This window comes from Balaenoptera musculus, chromosome 13 (assembly GCF_009873245.2).
Source record: "Balaenoptera musculus isolate JJ_BM4_2016_0621 chromosome 13, mBalMus1.pri.v3, whole genome shotgun sequence".
NCBI lineage: Eukaryota > Metazoa > Chordata > Mammalia > Artiodactyla > Balaenopteridae > Balaenoptera > Balaenoptera musculus.
The window spans coordinates 69867487-69884984 of NC_045797.1; the positions used below are offsets into that span (position 1 = coordinate 69867487).

Consider the following 17498-nt stretch of genomic DNA (forward strand, 5'->3'; position numbering starts at 1 on the left):
GTTTCAGTTATGCAAGATGAATGAATTCTGGAAATGTAATGTACAACAGAGGGCTTATGATTAACAATACTGTACTGTATATTTAAAAATTTGCTAAGAGGGTAGATCTTGTATTAAAGGTCTTTACCACAAAAGGAAAAACAAAACAAAAAGAACATGAGGTTCCATTATTTCACTGTTTGAGGCCAACACTATGTACTTTTGTTATATAAATGATCGTAGAATCAAGATAACTTCAGAAAGCTTAACAATAGCCATTTTCATTAAAAGTGTAATGTGTACAGCCCACAGAAGCAGTGCTGCTTTCTTACAGACTTCTACTGTTCTTTGTCTAATGCTCAGCTCCATGACATTAATATAAGAAAGGCTCAAGAAAATTCTCAACTGGAAAAATATTTGTAATCTAATAGGGTTTGGGGGTGGGGGTTGTTTTTTTTTAGGCCTTGCCTTGTGGCTTGCGGGATCCTGGTTCCCCGACCAGGGACTGAACCCAAGGCCACGGCAGTGAGAGCGCCAAGTCCTAGCCACTGGACAGCCAGGGAATTCGCTAACGGGGTTTTTTAATTTAACCTCGTTATATAAAGCTACAGGACGAGTTAAGACCTGAAATTCTACCAAAGGCTATGTGGAAAAGCTTTAATCTAACATGTTTTTCTAGATAAAGACTGAAATGAATAGAACATGAACATGCTTGAATATTAAGACACAATTACATTACATCTAAATATAATTAGGGATGATTTTTCTTTTTTTTAACTGATGTTGAAATACAGAATCCTAGGTTTGGAAAGAACTTTAGAAACCAGAAAAATCTAACCTCCTTCCCACTGCAGGAATCCTTCTTCTACACTGAAGACAGACATAGTCATTCAGCCTCTGAATACTTTATGAGATAAAGGACTCTTTGTTCTGTGGGATGACCCTTTTCTGTATTAGACAGTTCTAACTCTGAGGAGGTTCCTTCTGATGGTGAGTCAGAACCTGCCTTACTGCTACGTTCAACCATCAGTCACGGGGCTGTTTGGAATGTTGGGAAGGATACAGGCTACTGAGGCACACAGAACTGGGTTTCAATCCGGGGCTTACCATTTACCAGGTAAGTAGCCTTGTCTCTGAGCCTCAGTTTCCTTGTGTATAAAATGCCATTAGTGATTTCTCCCCTTCACGTGACTGAGAGGATTAGAGATACTGTGTGTTAAGTGTCTGGGATACGGTAGACACCCATTGGATGGTGGCTGTCCTAGCACTGGCCATGTGACACATGTGGCCTACCTGACCCTAGGGACATTTTCCCTTCACCCCGCGATAATGCACAATTCTCTCAACTATCCCTCACGTGCCATGGTTTCCAGACCCCTTCAGCATCTTGGCAGTTTTCCACTGGTCTATTAAAGAAAGCATTCCTCCATGTGTATCCTGTACATGAGCTCCTTCAAATACAATCATTTAAAAGAGAGCAGATAACATGTAAGTACTGGTTCAATGGACTAGCTCTAGAATATTATGGGTGGTGGCTAAGGAAGAGACATTCACAGGTGCTCTCCGTCTGCTGAGCAGCCCAGACGCTCTGGGGGAGGAACAAGTCACACCTGCACATCCTGCTCCAGCTTGATCTTGATCGTGTTGTACTCTTCGCAGTCCCAGATCCTCTGCTTGTTGAGCTGCTTCTCGTGGTCCTCCACTTTCTTGATGCGGTTCATAAGATACTCCAGCTGAAGGCACAGGGAGACAAGGGGAAAGGCAGGTCCCATCCCTGTTCCGACTCTGGAGGGAGTCTGTCTGCCCTCAGAACCCCTGTGCCCCAAGGCTTTGAACTCCCAGGCTATGGCTTGTATTGCCTAACGGGGTTCTACTCCAGAAACTCTAAGAGGAAGGCAGACCCTGCAGTCAGACATTTGTATTTCTAAAAAAAAAATACCCAGTGTATCTTGGTCATATTATTTCTTTGTTCTTTACATTTCTGAAACAAAGAGATAACCCCACACCCTTTAAAATGTGTCTTAAAACAGCTTTGTGGGCAGCAAACAGCCATGGTTGGGGGAGATACCCAGGAAATGAAGTAGAGAGTGGGAGGACTGTGGAAACCACAGCGGGCTGCACGGGTGGTACTGACCACCACCACAAGAGGGCGCCATCCGCAGTCCCCGCTGGTTAACTGGCAGGTGCAGTCAGGGATGTTGGCCACGGCAATCCTCCCCAAGGTCCAAAAAGGCTAGCAAATTCAGCCACAAGAGGAATCACCCCAGACCCTATGGACCACCCTTAACACCCCACCCCCTCCCACATCGGCCGCCCCTTGACCTCTTTGGCATTGTGAGCCTGCAGGGCCTGCTCCCATTTCTTCTTATTGTTGGTCAGCAGCTCCTCTCGCTCCACCTCAAATGCTTTCTGCGATCAAGAAGGAAAAGGGCTCTTGTGTCTGTTTTAATTAGGCAGGTCCCACAGCATCAAAGAAATCTCAGACAACAGCACCAGCGCCACATTGCCACCCACAAAGTCAAATCCAAATGCAGACTTGCCAAGTTTCATGCAACCAAAGGACTGTGGAATGAGTCGCATGGAAAGTGTTATGAAATCTATGCTTCACGCAGACTGTAAGAGGAAACGTGCCAGCTGTCCTGTGTCAACTGGATAAGCGAGGCAGGAAGCTGAGGAAAGGTCAGCGCCTTGCAGTCACAGGGCCAACCCCGGCATGTCTTCAGCCGGGAGTCGGGTTAGAGCATTGCTATGGCTGGGGTTCCCATGAAGCAAAGGCGGCATGGAGCTCACAGAACAGGGGATGGGGTAGACTCAGGAATGCAGAAATGAGTCTGTAATAATCCAAAGAGACAGGCCCCCACCTCTTGGCTCTCTTCCATTTTGGAAAGGTCTGTCTCGATCTCAACATTTCATTCAAATCCAGAATATTGGTTCCTGGATCCTGTTTCGCATGCCCCTTTCCTCTCCCTCCATCCCTGACTGTCGTAAACACATCAAATAAATGGCTCACAAATGCCTGTTGCTTCTGGAGCACTAATCTCCCTCCTCCACACCTCTTACACCTCTTTTATTTTCTTTCCAAGTGCTTATCACACCTATCAAATTATATACTTAGTAATTTATCTCTATTGTCTAGCTGTCTCCTGCTAGAAAACAGGCTTCATCCAGGACTTTGTCCGTGGTTGTATCTCCAGCCCCTGGCACAGTGCTTGCCATTTAGTAGACACTTGCATATTTGTTGGAGGAGTGAATGTATCAATAAGTAAGTGAATGAAACGCTACAGCAGAGACAGCAATGAGAGGACCAAGACGTCTGGGGGCCCTCCCTGGGTGGTTAGGCCACAGGCAGCCACCTCCCAGGGGACTCCTCCCAGGGGCCTCCCAGGGGCAGAGGGCAGCTCTCTCGCATGCCATCACCTCGATGTGTTGGAGCTCCTGGCGAAAGGTTTTCATCACATTTTTCACCTGTTCTTCCATCCTCTCCAGGAGCAGGCAGATGTCACCCGACTGTTTCTTCAAATCCTTCACGTACTGGTCATCTTTGGCTTTTAACTCCTAGAGAAGAGCATGTCAAATGTTGGTCATCAACTGAGACAGAAGCCAGAAGTTGCCAGCCACGCCTCACCCCAGGGTGGGGGGGACCCCTCCCATCAGCATCATGCGCTAGGAATTATAACTGCACAAAGGGAAGGTGCTTGGGAGAGGCTGGGAGGGCCTGGGAGAAGCACGGGTGTCTGGAGGCCATGGGCTCAGCTCGGGGCAAAGCCTCAATGAGCAGCACAGGATCAGACCCCTCAATGACTACTTGCTGCAAATCTCCCTGCAGCCTCCCAGAAAGCCCAGGGTGCTCCAGCCAAGCAATGAATTTCCCGTGTTCCAACATGGGAAAACATCTACTGCAGCCTAAGTTCCATTCCTTGACTAAGCACATAAAACCTGAAACAGCATTTGCTACGACAAGACATCTTTCTATTAGGTAGCCAATAATTCTAAAATGAGTACAAAGCTTTTTCTTCTGGTTAAAAGTGTATTGCCTGACACAACAAGGTCCTACTGTATAGCACGGGGAACTATATTCAATATCCTGTGATAAGCCATAATGGAAAAGAACATGAAAGAGAATGTATATATATGTATAACTGAGTCACTTTGCTGTACAGCAGTAATTAACACAACATTGTAATTCAACCATACTTCAATAAAAAATAAATTTTAAAAAAGTGTATTGGGGTTTCCCTGGTGGCGCAGTGGTTGAGAGTCTGCCTGCCAATGCAGGGGACGCGGGTTCGAGCCCTGGTCTGGGAGGATCCCACATGCCGCGGAGCAACTAGGCCCGTGAGCCACAGCTACTGAGCCTGCACGTCTGGAGCCTGTGCTCCGCAACGAGAGAGGCCCGCGATAGTGAGAGGCCCGCGCACCGCCATGAAGAGCGGCCCCCACTTGCTGCAACTAGAGAAAGCCCTCACACAGAAACGAAGACCCAACACAGCCATAAATAAATAAATAAATAAATAAAATTAAAAAAAAAAAAAGGAAATCTCCATTCTTAAAAAAAAAAAAAAGTGTATTGCCTGAGCTATATCGCATTCTGGGTAATGAAGTAAAGCCTCCGCCTTTCCCCATTCAGGAGAAGCTAACATCCCCCAGCTCCATCCCCGGCAGCCAGGACCGGGGGCCAGGCTCTTGCCTGCTGTAACTCGCTGATCAGCTTGTTCTTATCTTCTATCAGCCCAGCGCAGTGCACCTGCTGGGCGTTGAGCATTTCCCACAGCTCCTGGGGGATTCTCTTCTGTTTGCCCTCCTCCCACTTCATGGTGATCTCTTCAAATTTGTCCTGACTGGTCTTGACCTCGTTCTCCAGCTTTTCAAGTCTGCAAATACAAACAGCCCAGCTCCTGAGGCTGCCTTCCAAGAAAGCAGGCTGGTTCTCTAGGGTCTGTAAAACAGGCCCGGGTACCCAGCTCTGCCTGAAAACCAAACCGGGCTCTGAGAAATCTTCTTTTAGTTTAATGCTTGACTCTAAGTAACTGAGACCGAATAAACAAAGTGACACATAACAAAAATGGATCAACATTAAGGCTGTACACACACACACACACACACACACACAGATCAAGAGCCAATTGGTCACATACTTCTGAGTAAGATGGTGACACAGTAGTTAACCACTTGGTCACAAGTCCCATAGCTTGTGTTCAAATACTGATTTTGCTACTTGGCTCTCAACTTTAGAGAAATTGCTTAACTTCTGCAGGCCCCATTTTTCTCATCTGTAGAATAGAGAGGATGAAAGGATCAACTGTTGACTTTAAAAAATGCACAACGTGAGAGTTGCGAGTTAAGTTTTATTTGGGGCAAAATGAGGACTGCAGCCCGGGAGACAGAGTTTCAGATAACTCTGAGAAACTGCTCCAAGGAGGCTCTGGGAGGAGCCAGGATAAACAGGAGTTTTGCAGGTAGTTGGGAATGTCAAAAGATTATTGTTAAAGGAAACCAGATATCTCAAGTTAAGGTATTTAGCGCTTTTCTTTGTATGGGAAGATGCAAGAGTCTGGGCTCACTCAAATCATTCCTTTGATATGCACCTCAGCTATCTGGGGCCAGTATCCTGTATTTTCACATCCTGAGTTTCCTCAGGGCTCACCGCAGGGAGTGGCTGCAGTCTGATGGCTGCTAGATGGCAGGTATTCTTTTCAACCCTGAGTCTCCTCAGGGCTCACCGGCTCACGCTGGAGGGCTGCAATCGTTGATGACTGTGACATCCTTTGTTTATTGATATGGCAGGAAATATTCCATTTATAAATATTCCATTCCATTTATAAATATTCCACTTATCACTACCTTCCTATGGCTGTTGTCAGGATTAAATAAAATTATTCCCAGCACAGTAGTCACTTAACAAATGGCACTCATTATTTTTTACTGTTGACATGACCTCAACTGTCTGGCCATTCCTCTCCCAAATTATCAATAAATGACCAGTGGAACATACAAAAAGGAAAACTCCACCATTAGTAATGGAAAATAGAGATGATCTCCCAGAATTCCAGAAATTCCAAAGAAACCATGTGATGGAGAACACTGAGGATGGGGCTGGATAGAAGGAGGTATTAAGGCTGAGATGTGAGGCCCCTTCTGAGAACAGGGGCCAGGACATATGCCTGCGACCCTCTCCCAACTTTAACAGACTGTCCTTCTATGAGACTGTCTCCAAACGAGGGTTCAAACTCCCTTAAGGACAAGAATCACAACATAATTATCTTATGATCCCCTCTCTCCTTCCCACCTTCCAAGCTAGGGCACATAGTACATCTTATAATTCAATTAACTTTTTTTTCTAAAAAATGAGAAACAGCTGTCAGATGATCTTTCCAGAACCCACATTTATCTTGTAACTCTGCCACTCGCGACCTTCCATTTTTCCTCAGTGGCTGCAGGAGAAGCCTAACTCCTCAACGGGGCCCTCAGGGAGTTTCTGCAGCTGTCCCTGCCAATTCAGTCCCTGGTTCAGGCCATGACAGGCAGTGGGAAGTTTCAAGAGTAAATTATATCTTGGTGACACTGGTAAAGTTGCTGGTGGGGAGAACTACTTACGTTGAACAACTGAAAATATTGTTGTTAAAATTGTACTGTGGGGACTTCTCTGGTGGCGCAGTGGTTAAGAATCTACCTGCCAATGCAGGGGACACGGGTTCGAGCCCTGGTCCGGGGAGATCCCACATGCTGCGGAGCAACTAAGCCTGAGCGCCGCAACTACTGAGCCTGCGCTCTAGAGCCCGTGAGCCACAACTACTGAGCCCGCGTGCCACAACTACTGAAGCCTGCGCGCCTAGAGCCCGTGCTTCGTGACAAGAGAAGCCACCTCAGTGAGAAGCCTGCGCACCGCAACGAAGAACCAAGGCAGCCAAAAATACATAAATAAAAATCAATCAATCAAAAAAAAATTGTACTGTGTATGTACCTACTGAGATGAGCAAAATGGCCCCATGGGCTGTTCTTGTAATTGGACTATAGGTAGGAAATTAATTGAAGAACAAGCCAAAGGAAGAGATTACATGAGAACCTCTGTTCCTGCTGCTATCGGTCCTCTGTGGGCAAACAAAACTTAGAAGTTGACTGCTAAGCAGCTTACGCCTGCCTCCGTCGGGCAAGCTGAGCCCTAGGAGATGGGTGCGCCCACAGCCTGCCTGACAAGGCCTGGAGCTGAGGGTCAGCCATGGGACCCCATCGTCCCTCTGACCCTCTGTCCTTCCAGGCATGGAGCCTTTACCATTCTTTAACACGCTGTTACATTTGTACGTAGTGTTTATGGGTCTGGTTGCTATGATTAACTTAAACCCAGAACAGCCTAATGTACCTCCTCAGCCTCGTCTCTTTTCTTCCACCACCCCCCATACATCCCTCACTCTCATGCCATTCCCAAACATCATGCAATCTCAGGCCTCTGCCCAAGTTGCTCCTAAAATGCCCATTCCTTGACTCCAACTCCTCTTCATCCCTTATGGCCCAATTCAAATATCACTTTGCCTGGAAAGTTTTCTCTAATCTCTCCAGAGAGAATTAAAGGCCTCCTCATATGTGTTTCCACGACTCTTATACATACCTTTAACACAAATCATGGTTGGGCGTTTGCACATCTGGCTCTACTAGACTGTGAACATCAAGAGCAGAGGCCGTGTCCACTCCTCTTTGTACCCAAAGGGCTTGGTACACATTAGGAAGGTAATACTTGAGGAAGGAGGAGGGAAGCAATGAGGGAGGGAGGGAGGGAAGGAAAGAAAGAAGGAGGGAGGATTCGTAAGGGGCAAGAAGTGGATTCTACTAGACTAGGTTTGACAAAGACAGGGAGAATTTGAGGACCCAGAGAGGAGATACTTCACTGCAGAGCCAGGGGGGTCCTCACCTCTGACGCTTTATCTCCTCTTCCTCGACTCTCCTGTGGATCTCTCTGATATCTGCAGCTACCTGGATATTTGTCACCAACTCAGTGCCACAGAGCAGCAGTTTAGCCAATTTCTGAAAACAAATAAGAATTTATAAAGTTAGAAACATTTGCACAACTGTCTGTAGGTGTTCAAACCAACCAAGCAGGAATTAAAAGCTACCTTAAGGGACTTCCCTGGTGGTCCAGTGGTAAAGAATCTGCCTTCCAACGCTGGGGACGTGGGTTCGATCCCCGATCGGGGAACTGAGATCCCACATGCCGCAGAGAAACTAAGCTCGTGCGCCTGAACTAGAGAGCCCGTGTGCTGCAAACTACAGAGCCCATGCGCTCTGGATCCCGCGCCACAGCTAGAGAGAGAAAACCCACACGCCACAACTAGAGAGAAGCCCATGTGCCGCAACTAACACCCGACACAGGCAAAAATAAATAAATTAAAAAATAAAAATAAAAAATAAACATTAAAAAAAAACTACCTTAAGACTTTAAAGCGTAGCATCTACTTAGCAACCTGTTTCCATCAGGACACTTGTGATGTGATGTTACAGCTTACAATTTAATAGCACTCTGCAATTCTGGATGTACTTTAGTTTATTCTCGTAATAAGGGACCAGCCTATGAGTACGCGGGCATCCGCTCTGGGTACATCTCAGCACTTTCCCCAGCAGGCCTCCAAGTGACTGACACTGCCAGGGTCCTTTCTAAGAATCTCAGTTGGGGATGTGAGACACATAATAATAGTTGTCCTCCAATGTCCACTTCCCCCTCTTCTTTTAATAACAGAACACCCAAATTTTAGCTAGGCATTTGACCTCCCAAAATAGATACATCTCCCAACCTCCCTTGCAGCTAGAATGCAATCTGACCAATAACACATGAGCAGAAGTGTATGTGCCACTTCTGAATTGTGCCTTGAAGGGGAAAGGTGTGCCCTCTGCTGCCCCCTTTTTCTCTGTCTCCCAGGCTGGCATGTGATGCTAAAGTATGAGGTGGTGAGCAGACGAAGGCAACCTAAGCAAGGGTGGAAGGAGGTGAGTTTCCCAACCTCAAAGGAACCCCCATACCAGCCCTGGACTATTTCTGCTCTGAACTATTTATTAAGTGAACCAGAGAAATAAGCTTCTACCTTGTTTAAGTTAATGTTACGTGGAACCTCTTGCTATAGGTGTTCTAATACAGGAGAGAAATGTAGCCGACTGCACTGCCCCCTCCCTCAAAGGCCCAGGAATTTTGCTACTGGTACCCCCCCTTCTCAATTCCTCTTCGTAAATATCACATGCAGTACCTTCCCTCCTGAACTTTTGGTGATATCATGATTTCAAGATGATAAACCCTCTCAAAAAAAGTTCAAGTATCCTTAGGTTATGCCTGCGTTTTTCCAAGTCTGTTTTGGAATTTACAAATTTTTCAACTCTCAAATCATTTCTGAGCTAGGAACTTATAAATATCTCTGCTCCAGGGAGTCACTGAAATGATCAGAGACTCTATTTCATCTCATTCTTCTAAGGAAATTTTGAAATACAGTTTTAATGAATACAGAACTGAACCTCCACCCAGCTATCCAGGGTACTCCAGGCTTTTTTTAAACAGCTGCAGCTTTATCACTTGTGCCAAACGGTTTTACATGCATAAGGAAGCAATGGCTTTCCTGTAGTTTTGAGCAATTTTCTATTTTCTACTCAGACAACGCGAACATCAGAAATTTCGGAATCAAGTATTTCAGTCTCAAAGTAAAACTGAAAATGTTACCATCAGATTAACAGACACACCCCTAACATTTTTGAGACCCAGGGTGAGAGTTTAGGTGAAGGTCCACATACCATATATCGAAATATTTAAAAATATAATTCAGTGTAATAAACCACTAAATATGTTCTATCCACCTACCTTGGCACCTTCATAACAATTTATAAGTCCTAGTTTGAATTCAGACTACATATCAGAGTTCCTTTCAGAACTTGGTGGCTAAGGGACAGCCAGTCTCTGGCCACCAGCCTGGAGCCCACCCCATTCTCTTCACACTCCTAGCTCCGTCCTTCAGATGCAGTCATGTGAATTTCCCAGACCACACGTGTGAGCTCCATCTAAACCCCTGGTCATCCCTGAGGCCTTGTCTGCCCTGAGCAGGACAGACCCTGGGAAGAGGCCCATGCAGGCCTTGAAAGTGGGTTCAGAACTATTTGGGCAGGGAATTTGGAGTTCTGTGACACTCAGAGAGTGATCTAATGGGGGCACTTGGGCTCTGAGTAGACTTGAGGCAAGTCCACTTGAGGGGGTGCATCCAGAGGAGGGCCAGAACAAGACACAGGACCCTCCTCATTACCACTTTTATTCAATGGGCTAGAGGGCCTATGTAGTGCAATAAGGCAAGAAAAAAATTTTTAAGGTATCAAAATTGAACAGGAAAAGATAAAACTGTCATTTTCAGATGATTATATATGTAAAAAAAACAAACAAACAAAAATAACCTACAGGTAAACTATTAGAATTAACAAATGAATTTGACCAGGTTGCTGGATATCAGATCAATATATAAAAACCAATTGTACTTTTATATAATCAACAATGAACAATTATAACTTCAAGAAGAAGTATAGGGACTTCCCTGGTGGTGCAGTGGTTAAGAATCCGCCTGCCACATCATCAGAAAATCTACAAACAACAAATGCTGGAGAGGGTGTGGAGAAAAGGGAACCTTCTTGCACTGTTGGTGGGAATGTAAATTGATACAGCCACTATGGGGAACAATATGGAGGTTCCTTAAAAAACTAAAAATAGAATTACCATATGACCCAGCAATCCCACTGCTGGGCATATACCCAGAGAAAACCATAATTCAAAAAGACACATGCACCCCGATGTTCATTGCAGCACTATTTACAATAGCCAGGTCATGGAAGCAACCTAAATGCCCATTGACAGACGAATGGATAAAGAAGACGTGGTACATATATACAATGGAATATTACTCAGCCATAAAAAGGAATGAAATTGAGTCATTTGTTGAGAGGTGGATGGATCTAGAGACTGTCACACAGAGTGAAGTAAGTCAGAAAGAGAAAATCAAATATCGTATATTAACGCATGTATGTGGAACCTAGAAAAATGGTACAGATGAACCGGGTTGCAGGGCAGAAGTTGAGACACAGATGTAGAGAACAAACGTATGGACACCAAGGGGGGAAAACTGCGGTGGGGTGGGGATGGTGGTGTGCTGAATTGGGCGATTGGGATTGACATGTATACAGTGATGTGTATAAAATTGGTGACTGATTAAAAAAAAAAAAAGAATCCGCCTGCCAACACAGGGACAAGGGTTCGATCCCTGGTCCAGGAAGATCCCACATGCCACGGAGCAACTAAGCCCATGCGCCACAACTACTGAGCCCTCGTGCCACAACTACTGAAGCCCGCACTCCCTAGGGCCTGTACTCCGCAACAAGAAGCCACCGCAATGAGAAGCCCAGGCACCACAACGAAGAGTAGACCCCGCTCACTGCAACTAGAGAAAGCCCACACGCAGCAGTGAAGACCCAATGCAGCCAAAAATAAATAATAATTAAAAAAAGAAAAAGTATAAAACATTGCTGAGGGAAATTAAAGAATACTTAAATAAAAGGAGGGATAATTTATCCTCACAGATTATAAATCTCTATATTGGTAAGATATTAATTTTTTCCCAAATTGATCTATAGATTCAATCCAATCTCAATTAAAATCCCAGCTGCTTTTTTTTTGGTGAAAATTGAGAAGCTAATTCTAAAATTTATATGTAAATACAAAGGGTCAAGAACAGCCAAGACCATCTTGAAGAAGCACAAAGTTGGAGGACTTACCCTACCAGATATCAAGGCCTGTCATGCAGCTACAGTAATTAAAATAGTGTGGAATTGGCATAAAGACAACTGACCAATGGAACAGAATAGAGAATCTAGAAACAAACAAGTATGCTCACCTGATTTGCAACAAAGGTGCATTGCAAAGCAAAGGGGAAAGGATGATCTCTCTAAATGGTGCTGGGTTAATTAAAGATCCATTTAGAAAACAATGAACCTTGAGCCCTACTTTTACACCACACACAAAAATGGATTCCAGATCCATTTTGGTCTAGATTGTAGACCAAAATGTAGACAGTAGAACGATGAGGCTTCTAGAAGAAAACATGGAAGAATATCTTTATAAAGTTGGAGTAGATCAAGATTAAACAGGAAACAAAAAGAATTATCATTTTAAAAAATGATTGATAAGGTTCAGGACAGGGGCCCCTCCTGCCCAGGTCTTAGGGCAGAACTGGTTGTTAATACCTTGATATTGAGAAAGGTAGCATTTTCTTTATACATTTCTCTTCAATGCCAACACTCTTCGCGATTTAAGTCCTAAGTGAAAGGAACCTGGGAAAGCTGCTGATGAAAACAACATTATCTCTCTGGTTTTACACTCAATTTTACACTCTAAAATTGAAAATATAATGAACTGTATATCAGTATTTTCAGGATTATAGCAGTATCTACTACAACAGTATTTACAAGATTTTATATAATACCCTTTTTATCCTACACAGAAACACTCAGAGATCACCAACCTTTAGATGAAGTACCCTAAGTATAAAGAGGTGATCTGGAACAAGAATCCATAATAGTTCAATATTCTTTCCACTACAATAAAATATTTTATCCTTGATCCAGTACAGCACAGGTTATTCAATTATTGCTAGATACCTCTATGCTCTATAATAATATTTCAGTAATTTGAATATTTTTTTCTCCCAGTAAATACACTTCAATTTCTGCTAGCAGTGATCTCTCTTCTCCACTTTTATAAATCCCATTTAACTTTTCTAAGACCCAGCTCAAATCCCACTTTTCTCCGTGGAACCTTCCCTGACCAGGCCGTCTCCGTGAGCTCTTTCCCATATCTCAACGCCCACGGTGTCACTGTGCATGCAATTAATTAAGTAAACGCGGCACTGTGCCAGTTCCGGCGCGCTGCTTTGAACTACTGTTTATCCCTCCTGCGCCTCTCGCTCCAAGTCCTTTATTCATGTCTCAGGAGCCCTGTCATCGCCACGGGAGAGCGATCAAAGACTTCCTTTTAGAGTTTATTGGGTACAAGCTCTGCCCTACTCCACAGCTACACCAAGAGGCCCTCGCTCTTCTAGAACTTACAGTTCCACTGAGGACACCGCACGCACACACATCTTCGAAAAGTCATACAAGGCAGAAAAGTATCTAAAATGAAATGAGGGGCCTGCTAGTGCCCCTCTTCAGGAAAGTAGCAACTTGGAATAAAATCTGGCACGCCTCAGGTTTCTGGGGAGAGGGGATGTTTGTTTCCTTGCCTTCCTTTGGCTGCCTACATGTATGCTTAAGTCTCTTCTGGATAGACTTACGGTGTCCTCTCATTCACACACTGAAGCTGCCTTCTTTCTGGACATAGGCCAGAGGCATCGATGTGCAGCAGGTTTCCTTAGTCATCAACTATGACCTCCCCACCAACAGGGAAAACTACATCCACAGAATCGGTCGAGGTGGACGTTTTGGCCGTAAGGGTGTGGCTATTAACATGGTGACAGAGGAAGACAAGAGGACTCTTCGAGACATTGAGACCTTCTACAACACCTCCATCGAGGAGATGCCCCTCAATGTTGCTGACCTCATCTGAGAGGGGCTGTCCTGCTACCTAGCCCCAGCCAGGGCTCAATCCTTGGGGGGCGCTGAGGAGCAGCAGGAGGGGGGAGGGAAGGGAGTCAAGGGATGGACATCTTGTCATTTTTTTCTTTTTTTTTTTTTTTTTTTTTTTTTCTCTTTGAATAAATGTCACTTTTTGAGGCAAAAAAAAAAAAAAAAAAAAAAAAAGAAAAGAAAGGGACAGACGGGAAGTTAAAGAGTTCAACCTGCACCGAGGAGGAATTCGTGGAAGAGTTGGGACGTGAGATGGTCTTGAAGTCTGCGAAGGCAGCCTGAGGAAAGGAGAGGGGAAAGGGGGAGGGGAGAGGACAGGAGGGAAGAAGAGGGGAGGGGCGGGGCTTGGCATTGCAGCCCCCCAAAAGCACAGCACAGGAAGAGCAAAGCCCCAGTCCTACAGGACACTCGCGACCCATTTACTCCCCAGTTCCTACCAGTCTGCTTTCTTCTTTCTGTTTGTAGCTCTTGCTTTGATCTTCCTCACTCTCCTTCCCGTCTAAATATTCTCCAAGCGCTTCCCTGTGATGGAAAACAGTAGAGAAACTGAAGTTACTTCTAGTACTTAGAGTCTATATTTTAAAATTTCATAGTACATCACAGTATATACAAAAATATGTTCTATATGGATAAAAATTTGAATACTAAAAAAACACAATCGTAAAAACACTAGAATTAAATACAGGCGAGAACCTCTATTAGAGTAAGATCAAAGTTAGAAAAAAAAAAAGAGTGAAAGGTTTTACTTCCTAAAATTTAAACATTTTGGGAGTTCCCTGGTGGTCCAGTGGTTAGGACTCAGCCCTTTCACTGCCTTGGGCTGCGGTTCAATCCCTGGTGGGGGAACTAAGATCCCACAAGCCACGTGTTGTGGCCAAAAAAAATTAAACATTTTATCCTTGAAAGTCAAGGGATAAACTGGTAAAAGATATTTGACAAACTTCTGCTCTAAAATAGAATGGGATCCTTCAAATCCGTACAGAAAAGACAAAATACCATTAACACAACATTGTAAATCAACTATACTTAAATTTTGAAAAGTTAAATTAATTTTTTTAAAAGACAAAATACCAAATAGGAAAATTGGCAAAGGATGTGAACAAGCAGTTTACAGAAGAAATACAAATGGCAGTAGACATTTGAAGATATGTTCAACTTCACATATTACCAGAGAAATGAAATTGAAAACCCTGTGAGGTATCCTCATTCTCCTATCAAGAGAAAAGATTTAAAAGTTGATAGTATCTGGTGGGGCAGAGGGTGTGGGTGACCATTGGTTCATACTCCATGGTTGGGAATGTGAAAGGTCACAACCCATCCAAAAGGTAATTTGGCAAGACTTTTCCAAAACTTACACGGGCCTCCTGTCTGACTGAACCTTTACGAACTTTCCACAGAAAGCTTTCACAAGTTCACAAAGAAATATGCACAAGAATGATTACTGCAGCACTCTCTCTACTAGCAGGAATGTGGAAACATTCTACATACATATTAATAGTTGCCTGTTTAAATAACTTGTGAGACAACAACACAAGAAAATATATTGTAGCCTATTAAAAAAAAAAATGATGTGCTATCTAGCAGCACAGAAAGATGTCCACAATATGTAAGTAAAAAAAGCCAGCTGTAGAACAATATGTAAAGTATAATATAGATTTTCTTCTTAAAATAGGCTTATATACATATGCACAGGAAAAATCTTGGAAGGATTTATGACAAACAGATGACAGTAATTATTTAAGGAAAGAGAACTTTACTGAGGACTTATAGTTTCTACATTTTTCTATTGCATGAATTTTATAAATAGCACATATGTGTGTATGTGTTAATCAGAAAATAAGACCAAAGATGACAGGGGAAAGATAAGGTTCCAGATTCTGGGCTTCTTTGGAGGAGGCATGGGGGAATGACCCCACCAATACCCACCCCACTTACATCGTGGAGGTCCGCTCTCTCCTCTGGCACACAGCGGCCATGAGGATTCCCAGTTCTGCCTTAAGAAAAATGAAACCATCATCTTATGGCTTCAACCATGGTGAAACAAGCAGATCCCTTTCTTGACTCTTCATTCTTTCTTGACTTTTTCTCTCCCTGACTTCCATCTCCCTTCCCTTTGTTTAAAGGTCAGCACAGCCCTACATCGTGCTACACCATTTTTGAGAGCTGGAATTGAGTTAGCACCCCTCACCCCACTCCCAGTCCAACTGAAACTCTTTTTTCTTGTCATTTCATTCACTTCCATACTCTTATTGAACCTACTCATTGCCCTTACCGAGAAAACGATTTGTTTCATTCTACTCAGGGCTTCAGATATTGCCAAGCTAATGGTTCTCATTACCATCCAAAACACACTCATTCACCTGACTTTCTACTTTGACCACCAATTAATTACCACCTCTGTCTAAATAATCCTTCCAACTACTTCCGGGAGCAAAGACCTGTGCTTCAGAAAGAAAAATAACTATGCTACACATTCTTATCATCTAGTTTCAGCTTTAATCCCATTGCTGCCTTTTACTGATCATTTCTGACTGCCTAGCACCGCACTGTCCAATAGCCACTAACCACATGTGGCTATTGAGCACTTGAAATGTGGCTGATCCAAACTGAAATGTGCTATGAGTGTAAAATATGAACTAGATGGATTTTGAAGACTTTCAACAAAAAAATGCAAAATATCTCAATATGATTTATACTGATTACATGTTAAAATAATATTTTTATATAGTGAGTTCAACAAAATAAATTACAAAATTTAATTTCACCTGTTCTATTTTTTTAATGTGGATGCTAATTTACGTATTGTATTTCTCTTGGTCGGTGCTGACCTATCATATTCCCTAAAGTTGCCATCCCAGACTTCTCTCTCCTCAGGTTTGAGCTGGATCCCTCTTTTGGGAAACTGCTTCCCCACCACTGCCACCCATATGGTCTCAATGGGAGCTGCCATCTTGAATAACCATACCTCCAGACAAGTCAGAGACCTTTCTCAGGACTTAAAAAATTGAAACGTAATTGATTGTTTGGCTGGGTTTAGAGCTCCAGGTTGAAAATCATTTTTCTTTAGAACTTTGAGGGCATTGCTCATTGTCTTCTGGTGTCCACTGTGGCTATTTACGAAACCAGATGTCATCCTGTTTCTTAATTCTTTCTTTGTACGTGAGAGTTGTCATTACTGTTGTCATCGTTGTTCACTCTGGAAGCTTGTAGGACCCTTCTTTTGGTTCTTGGTGTTCTGAACATGCTCAGTGGTGTGCCTGGGGTGGGTCTACTTTCATTCATTGTGCTGGCAGGTGGTCCCTTTCAACCAGGGTACTCATGATCTTCAATTCTGAGAAATGTTCTTGAATTCTTTCAGTGATCATTTCCACCCTTCTGTTTACTCTCTCCTTTCTTTCTGGATCTAGAAAGGAGATACTAGATCTCCTGGACTAGTCCTCTAATTTTTAAAAAATCTTTTTCTCTACTAGTTTCTATCTTTTTTCCTTTTCGTTCTATCTCCCAGGCAATTCCATTACCTTTATTTCCCAACCCTTCTACTGTTTCCCATTTCGACTTTATTTTTAATTTCCAAGAGCTCTGTTTTGATCTCTAGATTATTTTAATAGCATCCTATTCTTGTTTCATGTTTGCAATTATCTTTTCTTTTTTCCCTGAGGATCCTTTTTTTAAAAAATTTTATTTATTTTTGGCTGCGTTGGGTCTTCTTTGCGGTGTGCGGGCTTCTCATTGCGGTGGCTTCTCTTGTTGCGGAGCACGGGCCCTAGGTGCACGGGCTTCGGTAGTTGTGGTGCACGGGCTCTAGAGCACAGGCTCAGTAGTTGTGGCGCACAGACTTAGTTGCTCCACGGAATGTGGGATCTTCCCGGACCAGGGATCGAACCTGTGTCTACTGC

At 43.7% G+C, this 17498-nt stretch overlaps 1 protein-coding gene and 1 non-coding gene across 6 annotated transcripts in view; one reads left to right on the top strand and one right to left on the bottom strand.

Moving 5' to 3' along the window:
• Positions 1–17498, bottom strand: part of DRC1 (dynein regulatory complex subunit 1) — a 48124-nt gene that overhangs the window by 24274 nt on the left and 6352 nt on the right. For 2 of the 5 annotated variants that reach the window (XM_036874019.1, XM_036874017.1), the window contains exons 2-7: positions 14040–14124; positions 7883–7995; positions 4667–4850; positions 3397–3534; positions 2302–2388; positions 1590–1712 (exon numbers count right to left, since the gene is read on the bottom strand). In XM_036874019.1, the coding sequence (XP_036729914.1) occupies positions 1590–1712; positions 2302–2388; positions 3397–3534; positions 4667–4850; positions 7883–7995; positions 14040–14124 (730 nt within the window). Of the gene's footprint in view, positions 1–1589; positions 1713–2301; positions 2389–3396; positions 3535–4666; positions 4851–7882; positions 7996–11876; positions 11935–14039; positions 14125–17498 lie in introns of those variants that run through there. The other 3 variants (XM_036874018.1, XM_036874021.1, XM_036874020.1) reach the window with 3 other exon arrangements.
• On the top strand, positions 13148–13281 carry LOC118906566. The gene has a single exon (XR_005022546.1). It is a non-coding gene; the product is annotated as a small nucleolar RNA SNORA67 (small nucleolar RNA).